This window comes from Sinocyclocheilus anshuiensis, unplaced genomic scaffold (assembly GCF_001515605.1).
Source record: "Sinocyclocheilus anshuiensis isolate Anshui unplaced genomic scaffold, SAMN03320099.WGS_v1.1 scaffold35, whole genome shotgun sequence".
In the NCBI taxonomy this organism is placed as follows: Eukaryota; Metazoa; Chordata; class Actinopteri; order Cypriniformes; family Cyprinidae; genus Sinocyclocheilus; species Sinocyclocheilus anshuiensis.
The window spans coordinates 1,107,801-1,125,834 of record NW_015552558.1 but is presented as its reverse complement, the minus strand read 5'-3'; the positions used below and the strand labels follow the sequence as shown (position 1 = coordinate 1,125,834).

Genomic DNA, 18,034 nt, shown 5'->3' with positions numbered 1-18,034 from the left:
CCTCTTGTGTGACGCGAGTGCAGCATATTTGTCCGTCTAGAAAATGCGCTGAATATGCGTTCTGTGCAGCAACTGCGCGTCTCGTGGGCTAGACTAACAAAACATTAAACTACAACGTCACTTACATCATCATTGCATCTCGTGCTCCACTGATGACGCTCCCTAACGCACACCTAACATTCGATTGTACTATTTTTGCATTCAAATGGAAATGTTTATTTTAAATTCAACTAATATTCATTTTTTTTATTCACAATCTCCTCATCACAGGCAGGCACAGCACTCATGTTCGTGTTTGTGTGTGCTGTCTGCATCACTCATAGCATGTGCCTATATCGAAATGTTTTTATATCGTTATCGAAGAAGGTGTACCATCGAAAAATATCGATACCGTTTTATCGCCCAGGCCTAGTTTTTGAATTCTGGCTTAAAAAAATATGGGCGGTCATCTTGGATGCCAACATTTTATTGTGAACCCCTTCACCACCACAGAAATTATAAATGTAAAAAACAGGGTACAACAATGCTATGTTATTTGATCCAAAACAGAAAAATACAGTAATATTGTTTGTTTTTTTTCAATTTAAAATAACTCTTTTCTATTTGAATATATTTGAGACCTCGAGTTTAGGTAGTTTTTAGGTAGTATTTTGAACGAAATGAGATAATAAATTAATTCATGATTGAATAAATGAATATATGAATGAAACAGTAAGTAAATATGCTCGACTGAATAACACAGATTTCCAATTTACTAATCATTAAAATGCTGTCAACTGTTTATTCTTCCACGCTAATATAACATAATATTGAAGTCACAATAAGAGCAAACATAAATATATGATCAACTCTAACGTAATGGCTGACCGAATAGAGAGCCTAACGTTAACGTTACATCCATATTCAAGCATCACCACCTCATTCAAGCGGTCACAATAAAATGATTCATCCACTCATTTATAACGTCATGTATACATATATAGTGTCAGAGTTAAACTTGTGGATAAAGAGAAAAACGGATATGTAAAAGATAAATGTTCTTACCGTGCTTGACGTCTTCAGTAAGAGATCTGTTCACATTCGCGAGGATGATCAGACCTGCTACGTGACGTCACGCCTGCTGCTGCCGTTACAGGGTCACGTGATTTTTTTCCGACGTTGCCAAATGCCACAGGACATTTTTAGGCATTTTAGCGTTATGTATTGTTATTTTTTTTTTTAACTATAAACAATGTTTATGTATGGTTTAGACTTATTAGAGACTTGTGAGTCTATTATTTATTTATTTATTTATTATTTGTTTGTTTGTCCTTAAAAAGTGTTTATCAATTAAAACCAATACTACTACTTTTGGAAGCAAGTTCTTAATTCCGTAGTAAATTGCACTGGTAAAACCAGTGGTTAAGGGGACAATGTGAATTAGCTACCATTACTAAAATTATGTAGGAACATGATTTCACATCTTAAAATTTTTTTTCAATTTAAAATAACTCTTTTCTATTTGAATATATTTTAAAATGTAATTTATTCTTGTGATGCAAAGCTGAATTTTCAGCATTAAAATCTGGCCTTCAGTGTTTTTTTCAAATATTGTAGATTTATGTGGCAAATGATTGCTAAAATTACCAAATATATTTTGGGATAAACGTCTATTCATTTTCAGGTTTGTTCAACATAATTAAATTAACAGTTTTCCTTGATGTGTGTTTTTAGCCCCATAAATAAAAATGCATAGCCTTAGTTATTTATGACATTACATGTACATTTTTTCTTACTTACTTCCTATTTTGGTATTTAACCTAAAGGTTCTGTAGGTGATGGTTTGGAATAGTACACATAATAATGTGTTCTTTCTAGCTAACAGATATCACATGACTTTTTCCACCATTTTTACCCAATCAGAGAACTAGCTGCAGCTGTCAGTCATTCTGAGGAGTCAGGACTGTCACTGGTCTTGCTGAATTTGTTTGTGCATGTATTGATCCACTCACTGAGCTTCCTGTCCATCTCCTCACAACGTCTCACTTCATTCACAAACTTCCTCTGGAACACGTTCACATCAGGGTTGAGCTGAAAGAAAGAGGTTTGAACTCATTATCAGCATATAATATAGAGGAGAGAGCGGGAAGAGAGAGAAAGCAAGCTGTATCTACTCACATCTCTGAACTGCACCATTCCCAGCTCTCCCAGTTCACTGACGCAGCAGTAGGCCGCTTCAGACTGGAGGAAGAGCTGGGCCAGAGTCATCTCCTCACTGCGGAACAACTCCCCCATGATGCTGCAGGCCACAGGAACTCACCCACGGCTCAGAAATCAATCCCACTGGATGCTACTGGTCAGTCTGGAGGAAAGACAGATAGATAGATACATTATTTACATCAATCCCATTATAACCTTTATAACACATTTATGGGTAATACTTCAAATGTATTATTATAAACATCAGCAGTTAAAAAGTGTATAAAGTGTTATATATAATTTGTCTAATTTATTTAATATATAATTTATATATTATAGAAACCGGCTTCATCTCCTAATGTGAGAGTCTCTGAGTCTGAGCTGGGCTCAGCATCACTCGCATCCCAAAGAGCCGATTGGCTGAAAGCTCAGCATCCCTTCTGACTGGCTGATGAACTCAACATCCCTGTATCTCTAAGAGCTGATTGGCCAAGAAGCTCAACAACCCTCGCATCACTGAGAGCTGATTGGCTGATGGCTCAACATCTCACATCTCTGCCGCACTGCCCCTTCAGCTCTGAAGGGCGCCATTACGCGCTCTTCTCTCTATCTACCCCGTGCCAACAATAATTTTATCAGAGTATTATCACATTATTTAATATACTAACAAACTGAAGCAAAAAACGAAACATCTAACACACGAATATTTATTTGTAAGATGTTCATTTTTGTTTAATAGGGCTACAGCGAATCATTCTGGCATAATCCTAATAATGAATATAATTAGACCACTTAAGAGACCTCGAGTTTAGGTAGTTTTTAGGTAGTATTTTGAACGAAATGAGATAATAAATTAATTCATGATTGAATAAATGAATATATGAATGAAACAGTAAGTAAATATGCTCGACTGAATAACACAGATTTCCAATTTACTAATCATTAAAATGCTGTCAACTGTTTATTCTTCCACGCTAATATAACATAATATTGAAGTCACAATAAGAGCAAACATAAATATATGATCAACTCTAACGTAATGGCTGACCGAATAGAGAGCCTAACGTTAACGTTACATCCACATTAGTACCTTTATGGATCTTGAAAGTTTGGGTGGCGTTGCTGTCAATGGAGGCCTCTCTGAGCCATCGGATTTGATCAAAAATATCTTAATTTGTGTTCTGAAGATGAACGAAGGTCTTAGGGGTGTGGAACGACATGAGGGTGAGTAATTAATGACAGAATTGTAATTTTTGGGTGAACTAACCCTTTAACTAATGTTTTCAAAAGTAGTTTATGTATCTTTATCTATAGCTTAAAATGTATTATAGCTTTATTTTAGTTTATTTATAGAATTTATAGAACTAATTAGCACCTGGACAATCAATGCTCTGAAGATGATGAATATCCTCTCTGACTTTTTTAATGTATGTTTTGCTAGGATCATTTTTGGAGTCATTCCAAATCTACAAAGCCATTTTCCACTGGAAGAATATAATAATGTTATCATCATTCAATCTCTAGTGAATAAAATGACTAAAACAGTAAATAACAGCATTTCATCAGAGAGAAAGATTAGATGGAATAACACACAGACTTGCACATGTGTACACATGCAGGGCCCACGCGCATTAGAGCTCAAGTTATTTCTGTGAACTCTTCCCTTTGGGTGGCTTTAATGGTGTGCTGTATGGGAAAATGGGCCTTTAGGAAACTTAAAAACCCTGTAGGTCTGGATCACATTCCAGCTCTCGCTGTGTCTGTGCCTGTCTAATACTGCTACACTCTCCAGAACCTCATGTTATCTTCACACATATACAGCACTGTCCCAGAGGGAAAAAAATTACTACTCAAGAGTTTGCTCAAAAGATACAATGGAGTTTGGATTTGTGTCATATACGTATCATCTTACAATTCATCTGGAGGTATAAAATTCGACAAATGAGATAACTTGATATACAGGAATTTAGACCTATAAAATTATAAAATGATAAGATGATTTGACCTTTATTTGAAGAAATGATTGATTAATATTTTCAGTATAGTACTTATTACAGAAATAATTTACTGTGCGATGTGAATATAATGTTTTTGGACACTTACTTGCATTTTATTTACAATTAAATGAAAATGTATTATAGTTTAAATTTGTATGAAATACAATTAATTGAACTCAACAGTTTTTTTTTTTGTTGCTTTTTTGACCCGCTTAAGTAGGACTTTAATACATCTTTATGTCATTTCATATACTTCTGTTGCCTTATGAAATATGGTTAAAGTTTACTGCAAAATATACTGACAAGCATTTATGGTAAACTAAAACACAAAATTGCAACATGTTAATTGCAAATACACAAATATATGACAAACATTTCAACAGAAATTGTTTGAATTATTGCTGTCAAACGATTAACCGCGATTAATTGCATCAAAAATAAAAGTTTATGTATATTATGCATATATATATAAATATATAATATATTTACTGTAATATACAATTAACATATTTTCTTAAATATATGCATGTGTGTGTTTATACATACACACACATGTATTATGCAAACAATAACTTTTATTTTGGATGTGATTAATCACGATTTGACAGCACTACCATAAATGCTTGTCAGTACATTTAGCAGAGCACTTTAACCATATTTCAAAGACAATAGAAGTAATTATGAAGTTACATATAAGGATGACTTAAGTCCTGCTTAGGTGGGTCAAAATGCATTTTATGTAAATGTACAGTTTTCATTTTTAACATGTAAGTGTCTGAAAACATTACATTCAGTTTGCACTTAAGTATTTTATTTCTGTATTTTAAAAGGATTCTTAAAGTGTTCTTCTTTTTTTTACAATGGTATCCCTTGTGATTTCAGGAGTGTAGTATTTGTCTGGTTAGTTGTTCATAGCAGCCACAATGAGGTGGACCACCCTTATGTAGAACCTTATGTAGAATATTTTCTAGACCACTGATATGACCGGGGTCTTCGTCTTTAAATGTAAACTGTTTTGACAGTGGAAAAAGTTAATCTCCACAGAGATCTCATTTGTGTGTTTTTTTTTTTTTACAATGGGGTCCCAATGCAGGCCACTGGGTGGAGCACTGCTCTCCAACACACACATACACAGTGTGCAGGGGGAGTGTCAGTGGGTAAGAGGAAGGCAGCTGGCACGCAGCTGATTTGTCTGGAGGGTTTCACAGGAAAGTGTGGCATTCACGACCCAGCGCTCATGTAGTACAGACCGTCCACAGCCTGCTTGCCAGCATCTGCTGCTCTGGCCAGATCCCAAACACACTCAGAGAGAGAAAGAGAGAGAGGAGAGCAGATGTGGTGAGTGTGACAGAGGAGGGAACAGTTAGGTGAACTCTAAAGGGGAATCCTGCGAGCAGAAAGAAAAAGGCAAGTAAGGACACAGAACGTTCCACTGCTTGTATCCTTTCACATTCCACGCTAGTTTCCCACATTCTCAAGCTTTTAAACATGGAAGTGATTGAAGACCACCATCTGCACCTGGAGGTGCCTGACATGCACAAATCCCTTACTGAGATCTCAGAAGATGAAATCAACCTCCCAGCCTCTGATGATGAAGATGAGGCCATCGCCGAGAACAAAGCAAAAGCCGCTGATGAGAAAGAAGAGGCAGGTGAGGGAGACAAAGGTGAGATGAATGGAGTCATGGTCCTGGCACTGCTGGACAAAATCATTGGGGCCGTGGACCAGATCCAGCAGACTCAGGCTGGGCTGGAAGCCCGTCAGCGGGAGATGGAGAGATCAGTGACGGGCATCCAGGGGGAACTCACAAAACTGTCTAAGAGCCACACCACCACAGCCAACACGGTCAATAAGATGCTGGAGAAGGTGCGGAAAGTCAGTGTGAATGTGAAGACGGTGCGAGGGAGCCTGGAAAAACAGGCCGGGCAGATCAAACGCCTGGAGAGCAACGAGAACGAACTTCTGAAGAGAAGAAACTTCAAAGTCATGATCTACCAGGTGAGGAGTGTGCACACAGAGGACAGTTAGGATTGCTTAGAGGTTGATCAGGTTTCATAGCTAGGTTACGTTTGATTTAAATATTAACTTTGTCTCAGATGCTTCTCTTGAAATTCTTGAAAAATGGACACAACTGAGACAACTGTTGACATGCAGTAAGAGTATCTATAAAATGAATGTACTATGTAGTTGGAATAGCTCAGATCTTGGAGGAACTTGATAAGAAACATTCCTTACTTCACAATGATTTCACTTCTGACAGCAGATTTCAGTTTCTTGGTAAATCGGAGCAAAGGTTGAGATATCTTCTCAAACCCAAGATTAGATGCAAGATTTCTGGATCTTTTTTCTCAGGAAAAACAAAGCAAAAGTTTCCATATGCTCTTCATTTATTGTAATTGGCGTCCAGAAGAAACGTTTGAGGTATTGCAAAGAGATCTTGTTTTTTTTTTCCGTTCCTTTCATAAATTACAAAGATATTTTGTAAAAGAATGTGTTTTGTAAAGGTGATTTGCAATATAAAATCTGCAGGGTGCATCACATGTCACAGCCATAGTTGGTAGGGTGTGGCCTTGGTAAAATTAATACATCTTACCATTAAAAAAAGTCAAAGTACGCACATCCAAAGTGTCTTGACCAGGTGCAAAATAAAAAATTCATCAAATCATACAAAAAAGATCTGCAGACTTGATCTGCCTTTATTTAGAAAAAGTTAATGTAAGACATGTGCGCCTGATGAAGGTCTTTGACCGAAACGTTACCATTTTTAACTGTTTCTAAATAAAGGGAGAATAACAGTGTGCAGATCTTTTTTCTTTTTTTGTATTCTTTTACATATTACAATTAATAAATATAAGCATGTATAGTGGCTCTTAAAAAGTGTTTCCTTACTTAAAATTGAATGTCACTGCATTACATAACAAAGCATCAAAGCACAATTTTCAAGTGCAACATTTAACAAAAATAAATTTGAGTTCAAAATATCACACATACTGTACGTTTACAGACATTTCCTTCAACACAAAAACTCAACACAATGCAATGCATAATTCAAAATATGGGTAAAACACCTATGTAATGTTCCTTCATATTGACACATTGAGCCCCATTCTTAGTAAACTTACGTGTAGAATTAAGATTAAGATGTTTGGATCCTTTTAACCTCTGGTTACTCTGCTAGGACATAAAATCACCAGATGATTAAAAGCCACTGATCAAAAATGATGAAGAAATGTGTTTTGAGAAGAAGCTCTAGCAGCATCTTGTACACGTGACATTTATTATCTTATGCAATAACATGTAGACATTTAAAGGTGTTACGTAAATGAACAAATACTTTTTTTAATCAATCACGTAAAGCTTTTCTAGTGTTAACTGATGTATGCTTTTATGTCCGCTTGCACTGTGTGTTATTGAAGTCGCCTCAGCTGGACAACCAGCTGCCTTAAAAAGCAGGATTCTGTTTGATGGTCGCAGAATAAACGAACACTGACATGTTTTTACATGCATTCTCTCTCCCACATGGCAGTCATGCTGGATTAATGTAGAGAAGGTTTCTTTCTTTTTCTCATCTATGGAAAATACCACAAGCAAAATCCAGAGACTATTTTAAAAGGGTGGGAGTGGTTTGTTAGGGAAAGAGGGAATGGAAGAATATGAACAGAGGGTAAGGACAGAGTAGAGGGGAGTGGGAAAAGCAAGAAAAGGGTAGTTTCATGCAAAAATTGTCAGAGAGAGAGTTACTCAGACAGTCTGTCTGTAGTTAGTTTTTTTTTTTTGGCTGTATAATGCAATGTGTAATAGCTTGCAGCTTTGCACAGTGGTGCAAGAACATTCAGAGTTTCCACACTGTGAGTCAGAAGAGGCTGGAGCTGCCCGCCCCATGCACACACAATTCACTAATTACTCTTCCGAACATTCTCCCTTCGCTCATCAGAGAGGGAGGGTCCGTCACAATTCCACCCTGTTATTATTTTGCAAGTTTAGGAAGCTCAAATTCCACTCTTTTCATTCAAATCTACTTATTCTCTCTTCTTTTTTTTTTAGATCGGGTGATTCAACACGATAAGGTCAGAAACATAGTCGAATATGCAAATACAGATGCGAATACTTGGTCGATGTATTGCAAGCATCTCATTATACAATGTGCATTATTGCGTTATTGTCTTAAGTTGCCAGACTTTCTACTTCACCATCAATTGTAGTCTATTACAGATTTGTATTTATTTATTTTTGACCAAGAACTGCCCAGTTAGAAAGGAAGAAACTGTCTGACTGACACACACCAACCACTGGTGGTTTTATTTTTTACATGTCGAGTAGGCTGGTACTACAGTAATATTACAGTTGATTAAAAAACACATATTCTGTCCATTCAAAATTAATAAGTATAGATTATTGCACAGACATACAGATACATATGTATGTCTGATAATGGATATCTCATTTACTTCCATCAAAGAAACCAAATTCAAACTAAATTTTGAATATCTTTCAAAGATTTGATGACACAAACTGGCAAAAGTTTGGTAAATCAAGTGACTAATTCTTCCGTTAAGTTGATTTAAAGACTGTGATGGTCAGGCAATGTCAGGCTGTTGTGATAGTCTGTCAGCCTATTTTTTTTGCAGTGTGTTCTGCACCATTGGCACTAGTCTGACCCCTGTTGGTGGCTTTTTGGCTGATTGAACATGTTGAATTGGCAGCGAAGCCCATTGGTGATACAGATCGTTCTGATTTGGTTTTGTGCTTAGCAAATCAATTCACGGGATGAAAAACAAAATTGACGGAAGCAAGAAGGCTTAATTTTCATATTCAAAGTCCTAGCTCTTCCGGGTTTCCCTTTTTGAATAATGAATACAGACTACTGCCACCTGCTGGTATGGAGAGTTATATCGTCTCATGCAGGCGCAGAATGCTAGTTGGACATTGGCTGTAGACTTTGTGGTGTTTAAGCACACACAAAACTCTTTTTTTTTTGGCAGGATGCAGGCGATGTGAGGCGACACCACAGTAATCACCACTAATTCTTTGAAGTTGGTTTGGAAAATTGACTTTCGAAAATAGTTTATGACAATGCCAACTATAGCACCCTTTGTATTAATGCTGAGAATACATGTGTGAATTGTGCTCTGGTTGTCTGAAATCAAGCTTTAGTAGTTAATGTAGAAGTGTTTACATTCATGCACTTGCATAGCATATGTTTCAGGCCTAATACGTGTCATATGCAGAGTACTGAACTCATCAGAGCCAAGTCTTTTCACCAATGGCATGCAAATCCAACCATTAGATAATTACACACGTCTGATTTGCATGCTTTATGGGTGTGTTGAAATGTTTTATAGGACAAAGAGCATTCTAATGATTTGTCTCCTTCAGCACAGTAGGCCAATGTTCCATATTTCATAATTTGTGAAACGTGTGTCTGAACAGACACTCCAGGGTCATGAGTTTCAGGGTGTTCAGGGGATTTTTTTTTTGTGTCCCTGCGCAAAGAAGACTCCTCTCTCCTCACCCCACTGAATGTTCTGAATGAAAAGAATCACAGTTTTTATACAGCAGGGACTATCATTAAGGGGCCTGTCAAGCAGTGTGGAAGTCACTAGGCAAGCTACTGGAAGTCATAATGCAATGTAGTTAGACTTCAGCAGAGACAGTATATGGTGGCGACAGTCAATATTACAAATTTGCACTAAAGCTCGCTTTGTGATAATATTGTTACACTTTATTGCTGGTTTAATTTTTTTAAACACAATCAAGATTGGTCTTTGGAGATTTCCCTTTCAAGCAGATAGGAATCGTAATTGTAGGCCTTTTAGAAACTAGCTGCCCGGAGGTGTTACCAGTTAGTACTGCTGACTCTTTGCCTTTCTGACCCCTCTATATCATCATCAACATTCATCCTGTCATCTGCTGCTGCTACAACTGTCTCTCTCTCTGCTTTTCTCTATCTCATGCTAACATGCTTTTGACATATTTGTATCACCTTCATTCTCTCTTTTCATTATGTGTTTGATATTCATTTGAGTGGGACAAAAGTTTTTTCAGAGCAGTTTGCACCAGTTAAACATTATAGTTGTGTGCGATGTGGTTAACAATAAAAGTAAAAATGTCATGCATTAAGTTGTCATGATATGTTAAATTTGGCAACTTTTAAGTTTTTACACTTTACTTAATAGGACATCCATATTTAAACCCATTTTACTTAACAGGACATATTTCTGAATGAAAAAAGATATTGAAATATTTTGTTTATCCGATTGTAGAAATGTTATTTTCATAGTCAGATATGATTTTTTTTTTCTGTGTGTAAAAGCATCCAATAATAATAGAGGTTACTGAGAAAAAGCAGATTTGGTTCTCAACATGTCAGCCCCTATAAGGTAACCCACATAACATATTAGGCAAATGCATTACTAAGTTTCAAAGGTTTATTCCCTACACTAAAACGAAAAACACATATGTCACATTTTAAATGCTTCACTACAAGAAACCTCTACAACATTTTAATAGCATTTATTGTTGCTTCTTGGGCCCTCTGGGCATGGATATAGAAGTGTATTCCAGTTATTATTCCTCTTCTATTCAGTGAAAGCAGGAAAGGGAATGAGAGAGGAGGATTGTGTGGTAGGGTGTGGTGTCTTAACAAAGTGGAGCTCAAATTTACCGTGCTGATTCATACTTCAGGCATCCTCACTCCCCTGTCTCCCCTGTACCTTTCACACCCTGATACACCCTGCCTCCAAAATCCTGATGGCTCATTGGCCTGAACTTCACCTCAAACTCTTGAATGCATTTGCTGCGACTGTTACTGATAGCTGTTATGTGAGCAGTTTGTTTTGCCTTTAATAATTTTCATAAAAAATACAAGCAAGAATAATATTATTTTAGATTATCCTTAAACTCCTTAAACTGATCAACAACAAACAAATTTGAGGACAGTAACATTTTTAAAAATGTTTTTAAGATGTGTCACCAAGGCTAAATGTCCAAAAAAGGGATATTGTGTGTATACTATTACAATTTAAAAGAAGGATGTGACGAGAGGGGCGGGGCCGAGAGCCGTGGGAACGGAGCGAGGCCGGTGGAGTAAATGCTAATGCACGACACCTGCGCCACTCACCGGTCTCGAGTCCCACGGAGGAGCTCCGGAAGTATAAAAGGAGGAGTGACGACAGTGTTGTGGGAGAGAAAATCCAGGCCTGGTCCTCTCTCCCCCAACACTGTCGTCACTCCTCCTTTTATTTTCTGATTCTCTATTTTATTATATTTGAAAACGTTATTTTCAGAAGCCACTACTCCAGTTTTAAGTGTCACATGATCCTTCACAATGTTAAAAATAGGAATTTCTTTCATAAAAAAAGTATTGCTGACCCCAAACTTTTGATATATGTAGGCCAATGCAATTGGCATTTATTATCACATAACACATTAACATATACACACATTAACATATAGTTATAATGCCCAAAAATGTAAATGCATAACACAGTTGACACGCTATAATGCATATTGCACAAAAGAAGAGAGACACAGGTTTATCAGTCCAAGGGAAGCTATTTACAAGTTCGTAGGCTGCTACAATCAGGGCCAGATAATGGTCACATTGGCAGCTCAGTAATAGCAAGCTTTGGTAGTGGTTTGCTTGCACTGTACTGTACGTATAAAGAGCCCTGGCTTGGCTTCAAGTTTCAGGTCATTCTGCCTGATGCTTTGAATGCTTGTAGAAATGGCTTATTTTGCCATTAAATCTTTGCATCATTAAAACATACTCAAGAGTTTTGTTTAAGGCAGGCAGTGCATAAAATAGATCTTTTAGCACACCTTTCCACTTTGCTTTAAGGGTTGGATCCAATTTCAGTCATGTACATCCACTGAACTGGATGGTTAGTTTCAGTCTCTTCCTGTATGAGTGGGTGGTTCTTGTTAAGAATAGTTTTAAATATGGACCATTTGTCCAGCCGATAGTCAAAAGCTATTCATGAGCTCTAAAAACGTTAACCTGAGCTCAAATCTTTTTATATTTTGATTAAGTTCAGAAATTCTCAACCTGGAGGAGTAGCAATGGTTTAAAACATTTCCATATCATAGAGACTGTATGTTTTCACGCAAGCAGAGATCTGTGAGAAACACACTGAAAAAGACCTGAAATTAGAAGGAAAACTTGGATCTTGTCCACTTTTCAGAGACTGGAATGCTTAACTGTATCATGTAACTTACATAATTAACACCAATCACATAGTGGAGTAAGTTGATATGTATTTTTATCTGGCCCTAACACTGTTAGACCATATATGGCAAAGTCACAGAAATACTCCCCTTGTCTACGTCATGTAAAAAAGCCTATTTGTCTTATACACTTTGGAAGCAATCTGAATGAGGCAGGGGCTTCCTCCACTGACCAAAGAGAGAGAGAGAAGTAGCACACGAGACCAGAAAAAGAAGAGAATTAGAGGAAAAGTGTGTGAAACAGACAGTAAGAAGTGTGCAGGGTGTAGTTATGAGAATAGAAAGCCATCTGGGCTCCATAAAACACACATACATCTGTGAGAAGGGAAGGAAAGGCACTAGTGGTTGCTATAAATAGGATCTGCTGCATAGTTGTTTGATTATGAGGGGGAGAGGGCTCATGGACGAGGCTGGGTTATAATTGATCTGGATCAGATGCTCAGAAAGCCTCATGTTCTGCCGAAGGCAACAGCAGAATGGATGGCTATATCCACTGCTGGCACGGCCCAGTGCTGTGTGTCTTTTTGAGTTGTTTCTGTGCAGTTAATCTTCAGGCGGGCATGAGGCATAGCAGCATGACTCTGGCTTTTGGCCCATGTTTCTCAGTTTGGCAGGGGCTTTATCTTGTTTGCACTCGATCCTCCATCTTTCCTCTTCCCCTTCTTCTCAAGATTGTTCAGTGTTGGGTAATTTATTTTGAAAATGTATGAACTACAAGCTAGTTTTAAATTTGTTCAGCTACACTTTAGCTACCCTTAGTTTACTATGCTACAAATAACAAGATACAATATATACATGTCAGCAGAGACCAGGACAACTAGATGAGCCCCAGATACAGATCCCCAGTAAAGACCTTGTCTCAGACGGCCACCAGGACAAGACCAAAGGAGCCAGTTGAGTCCTCTGCACAATGTGACTTTGCTGCAGCCTGGAATTGAACTGCTGGTTTCGTCTGGCCAGAGGAGAACTGGCCTCCGACTGAGCCTGGTTTCTCCCAAGGTTTTTTCTCCATTATGTCACCGATGGAGTTTTGGTTCCTTGCCGCTGTCGCCTCTGGCTTGCTTAGTTGGGGACACTTAATTTCCAGCGATATCATTGACTTGATTGCACAGATATTATTTAAACTGAACTGAGCTGGATTATGACATCACTGAATTCAATGATGAACTGCCTTTGACTGAAAAATGAGTGATTACTATTGTCATTTTGCATTATTGACACACTATTTTCCTAATTAATGCTGTACAGTTGCTTTGACACAATCTGTATTGTTAAAAGCGCTATATAAATAAAGGTGACTTGACTTGACTTGACATGTGTGAACACACACATATACATATATAACCTTTAAGAAGTACACATACATTAAAAGCATACTTTTAAAAAGAGTACCGAAAAATGTACTTACAATATACTATAAGTGCAAACTGTAATGATTTCTGACACCTGAGTGCATATTAATTGCAAATGAAAATGTATTAAAGTTTAAATATGATATTACCAATACCTTTTGGAAAAAAACTGAGATGTTACTGTACTGAAGAAAAAAAAAATTTGTAACTGTATTAACGTTGCTACATTTAGGTCTAGGTACGTCAAGGTACATTTAGGCATGTATGGTTCCATGAAGAACATCCATGGAACTTTTCCATTGTGCAAAAGGTTCTTCAAAGTAGAAAAGGTTCTTCAGGTTATCAAATGTTCTTCACAAGAAAAAAAAAATGGTTCTTTTTAACTGTTCCTTGAAAGGTCCTTCAGGGAACCCAAATGGTTAATTTATGACATTGCAGTGAAAACCCCCTTTTTGGAACTGTTAATTTTAGTAGTTACTCCCACCAGTGGTTCTTTTTTAAGATGAATGATGGTCACAGTGGGCCTACACAGAAGTAGCATTCTCCTTTATTATACAAGAAACTATCCCGTTTGTATTAACAGTAACAAAAACGATAGGAGAAAGACAGCAAAGATTCATTCTTGGACATTAGTGGACTTAAGAAGATATACAATGCCAAATTTTATGAGTCAAAAAAACTATTTAAATGCATGAGAGAATCCCCTAAAATGAATTCTGTGTGTTTGCAGAATACAGGAGTCACTCCCGATTCCCAAACTAGAACAGATTGTTGCAATGGTTGATAAAGTTATGCGTGTCACACATTGCATTGTAAATCAGCTGTAAACCATTTGGCATTTCCTATATAAATAAATAAATAAATATTGATGATATGTTATTGTTTGCCAATAGTATAATTTTGACAACCACAAACCTCCTGTGTTTAAAATTTCAAAGCATTTGTAGTTATTTGTATTCAGGGATTCTGGGCTGTTCAGCATTTGGTGCAAAAGTAAAAAAAAAAAAAAGTTTGGAAAAATAAGAAACAGAAGACTGAATCAGTATTTCTTTTGCCGCAGGGAGCATTTAGCACATTACTACGGCTGTACAGAGAGGATGTGCTGATGTTCCACACAGTCATAAATCTCTGTGTAAACACAAACCCCTCTCCTCCATTGTTATTGGAAAGAGTAACTCAGCAGCACCATGGCAACCATGATTGTGGTGGCGGACAGCGCTCTAAATCAGTGGGCAGAACATGTTCTGAATAACAAGCTAAATATTCTTTACTGTACTGCATATGGGAACACGTCAGTCTAAGAAAAGGGTTGCAGCTCGCCACAGACTGGAAACTGCCTGCTTTAGCTTATAAAACTTAACATGGCACGAGTTGCTCCACGCACCATGCCCCAAACCTTTAGGAAACATTTTTGAACTGTCTGTTGTTGATGAATATAGAAATAAAGAATTGCTTTGTGAGTTCCAGATGCTCTATGCCAACGTTTACTTTCTCAGAGCAGCGTGTTCTAATGGAATCCGGCCAAGATCTGCCATTTTATAGCATGAGTGATTTCCTAAAGTTTACACTGAACTCCACATGGACATGAATCTTCAAGGACAGTCACAATTGCTAAGCACACAATTGCCACAGTTGTCTCGACAGTCACCATGAGGATACTGTTGTGCAGTTGCCATGGAAACACCCAGTGTTTATGACATCAACAGTTTAATTTGGTGTTGTAACAGTTGAACAGCTCTATCTCAACAGCAGCCTCTGATTCATCACACAATATTCCCTGCAGGGAAAGCTAGCATACCATCACTTTATATAGTCAAATCTCTCTCTCTCTCTCTCTTTCCCTCCCTCTCTTTGAAACATTAAAGTGGAAAAATAACTCAGCAAAAGAACAGCTGAAAAGAAAAGACTTCTTTCCCTAGAGTCCGTCCACACAAATATTTTCTCTCTCCTTCTATTCCTCCATTAATATAATAAGGGAGGATTATCATTATAAAGGAACGGATAGTTCAGACTCTGATGGGATAACATACACCTGTGATGGTACATTAAAGGCCTGTCCATACCAAGAACGATAACTATAAAAATCACTGTAACAATAAGTTCATAGCATCCACACCAATGCACATTAATGCTCTGGTTATTAAAATCTCAAGCTCTTTTGAGATGCATTATCCTGCGGTAGTGGAGGCTGTAGTTTCAGGGCCACCGTCTACAGTCCTAACCCTAGTTTGTGTGATTACTGAATAACCTTATCTTCTTAGCAACCAAGTTGAATATCTAAAACTATATATGATTAATATTTGGAGGGAATGCTGCCTTGGTTGCACTTCTTTCAGTCAACCAATTTGGTAGGCGATGCTATTGGTTATTTCAAGTTGGGTGGATTCTTATTAGCTATAAGTAATTCCAACTATCTATCTATATGTCTGTCGATCGGCTAATTTTTTATCCATCCAAACTTTCCTTTTCTATTTTTAATTACTATATTAACACATTTGTATTTAGAGCATAATTTCCCAGCTTTCTTGTCAATGCATTCAGAACTGAAACCATTTCTTTTCCAAATTGGCTACTCTTTTATAGAGATGCTTTTGACATTTCTGGGGTTTTCAGAAGCTGATGTTGACATCTTTTGTTGATCCTGGATCAACATTACTGTCCAAAAATACAGACTTAACCCAATCCCTACCCCTAAACCTAACCTGGTAGCCGATTAACAAGGGTGTAGAAACACCTAATCCTGATCATAAGCCTAAAACTGACATTTCCTGAAAAGTTATCTCTCAATTCTGATTGGTTTATTGGAATGATGTTCCAGTAAACATGTTGCACATGGTCAAATCACGCTCACCTATATACAGAATATAGAAAGATTGATTATGTTGATCAAAAGATAGAAATATATCAAATTTGTCATCACTTCCTCAGCTGTTGTGTTAGAAACATTCATGCAACAGCATTAACCAGTTTTCTGTAATCTAATAGCAAGGTTATATAACACAATGTATGGTGCTCTAAATGTACATTATTTTTTGTTTGTTAAAATAGTGGTCACTTTATTTTTAAAGTCTAATTCTCTCTATTAACAAACCATTAACTATAACTTTTGCCTCAACAAACTCCTAATTTTGCTGCTTATTAATAGTTAGTAAGGTAGTTGTTAAGTTTAGGTATAGGATTAGGGATGTAGAATATGGTCATGCAGAATATGTGCTTTATAAGCTCTAATAAACAGCCAATATGTTATTAATAGGCATGCTAATAAGCAACTAGTTATTAGTGAGAATTGGTCCCTATACTGAAGTGTTACCAAAAAAGTATTAAAACTTTGTTAGATTTACAATGGTAATAACTGTGGAAAGATGTAATCACATACTGGCTGTGAAAAGGGTCCATTAGGACAGAAGGATAATTAAAATCCTGAACCTGCTAATCAGGTCTTTAGGATTACTAGAAACTTCCTGCCACGTTTGTTGAAGCAGAATGGAGATAAACTCTGCAGGGAGATGGACCACCAGGAGCAGAATTGAATAGCCTGAATGACATTTGTGAGCTCTGATGGAGGGGAATGAAAATTAAATAAGACAAAAAGGAAACTGTTAATGTTTCTTTTATCTTTCTACTAAAGATATGCCTCTTTTAGTGTATGCTTAAGTTTCTTGATTTGTGTGAAACAAAATCTTACCAAAGCTCTTTGTGCTCCACATATACATTCCACACGTACTCCCTATCCTGGTGTTCCACGGTTCCATTTCCTGCCATGACGAAGTTATGCAACATGTCCGGAGGATTCCCTTCCACACATCCAGTGCTATATTCTTGGGAAAACCCCACACCCACTCATTTTCCCTCTGCTCTGACCCTGTGCTGGAGTTTGTGGGTGTGGTGGTTGGCTTTGAATGGAAAGGTGGGGCGGAGGGTGTTTTGGTAGGGAATCCCTCATCGTCATGGAGACACAGCAGGCTGGAGGCAGGCAGATGTGAAAGAACTCTTCACATGTGACTGAAGAGAGAAGCTTCTGTGAGGCAGTGGAAATATTCCGCCATCCACACAGTGTTTTCATTTATCAGTCTGCCGCAGTGGTGGAAAGAGTACTGAAAATTTGTACTTAAGTACAAGTACTGTTACATTGCTGAAATAATACTCAATTACAAGTAAAAGTACTGGTGTCAAAACAGCACTTAAGTAAAAGTACAAAGTACTCCTCTCAAAAACTACTCAGAGTACTAGTTACTAGTTACTTTTTAGCTGGCGATATTTAATAAATTACCAAAAAATATT

General features: G+C 37.3%; 2 protein-coding genes across 3 annotated transcripts in view; one reads left to right on the top strand and one right to left on the bottom strand.

Annotated features, from left to right (window-relative positions):
* Positions 1-2,336, bottom strand: part of atp6v0a1b (ATPase H+ transporting V0 subunit a1b) — a 21,519-nt gene extending 19,183 nt beyond the window's left edge. For both annotated transcript variants that reach the window (XM_016455307.1, XM_016455308.1), the window contains exons 1-2: positions 2,158-2,336; positions 1,992-2,070 (exon numbers count right to left, since the gene is read on the bottom strand). In XM_016455307.1, the coding sequence (XP_016310793.1) occupies positions 1,992-2,070; positions 2,158-2,274 (196 nt within the window). In that variant the 5' untranslated portion in view covers positions 2,275-2,336. The remainder of the gene's footprint in view (positions 1-1,991; positions 2,071-2,157) is intronic.
* A 3,038-nt stretch (positions 2,337-5,374) lies between these two features.
* cavin1b (caveolae associated protein 1b) overlaps positions 5,375-18,034 on the top strand; it is a 33,017-nt gene continuing 20,357 nt past the window's right edge. Inside the window, exon 1 of the mRNA XM_016455300.1 lies at positions 5,375-6,173. Coding sequence (XP_016310786.1) covers positions 5,664-6,173 — 510 coding nt within the window. The 5' untranslated portion in view covers positions 5,375-5,663. The remainder of the gene's footprint in view (positions 6,174-18,034) is intronic.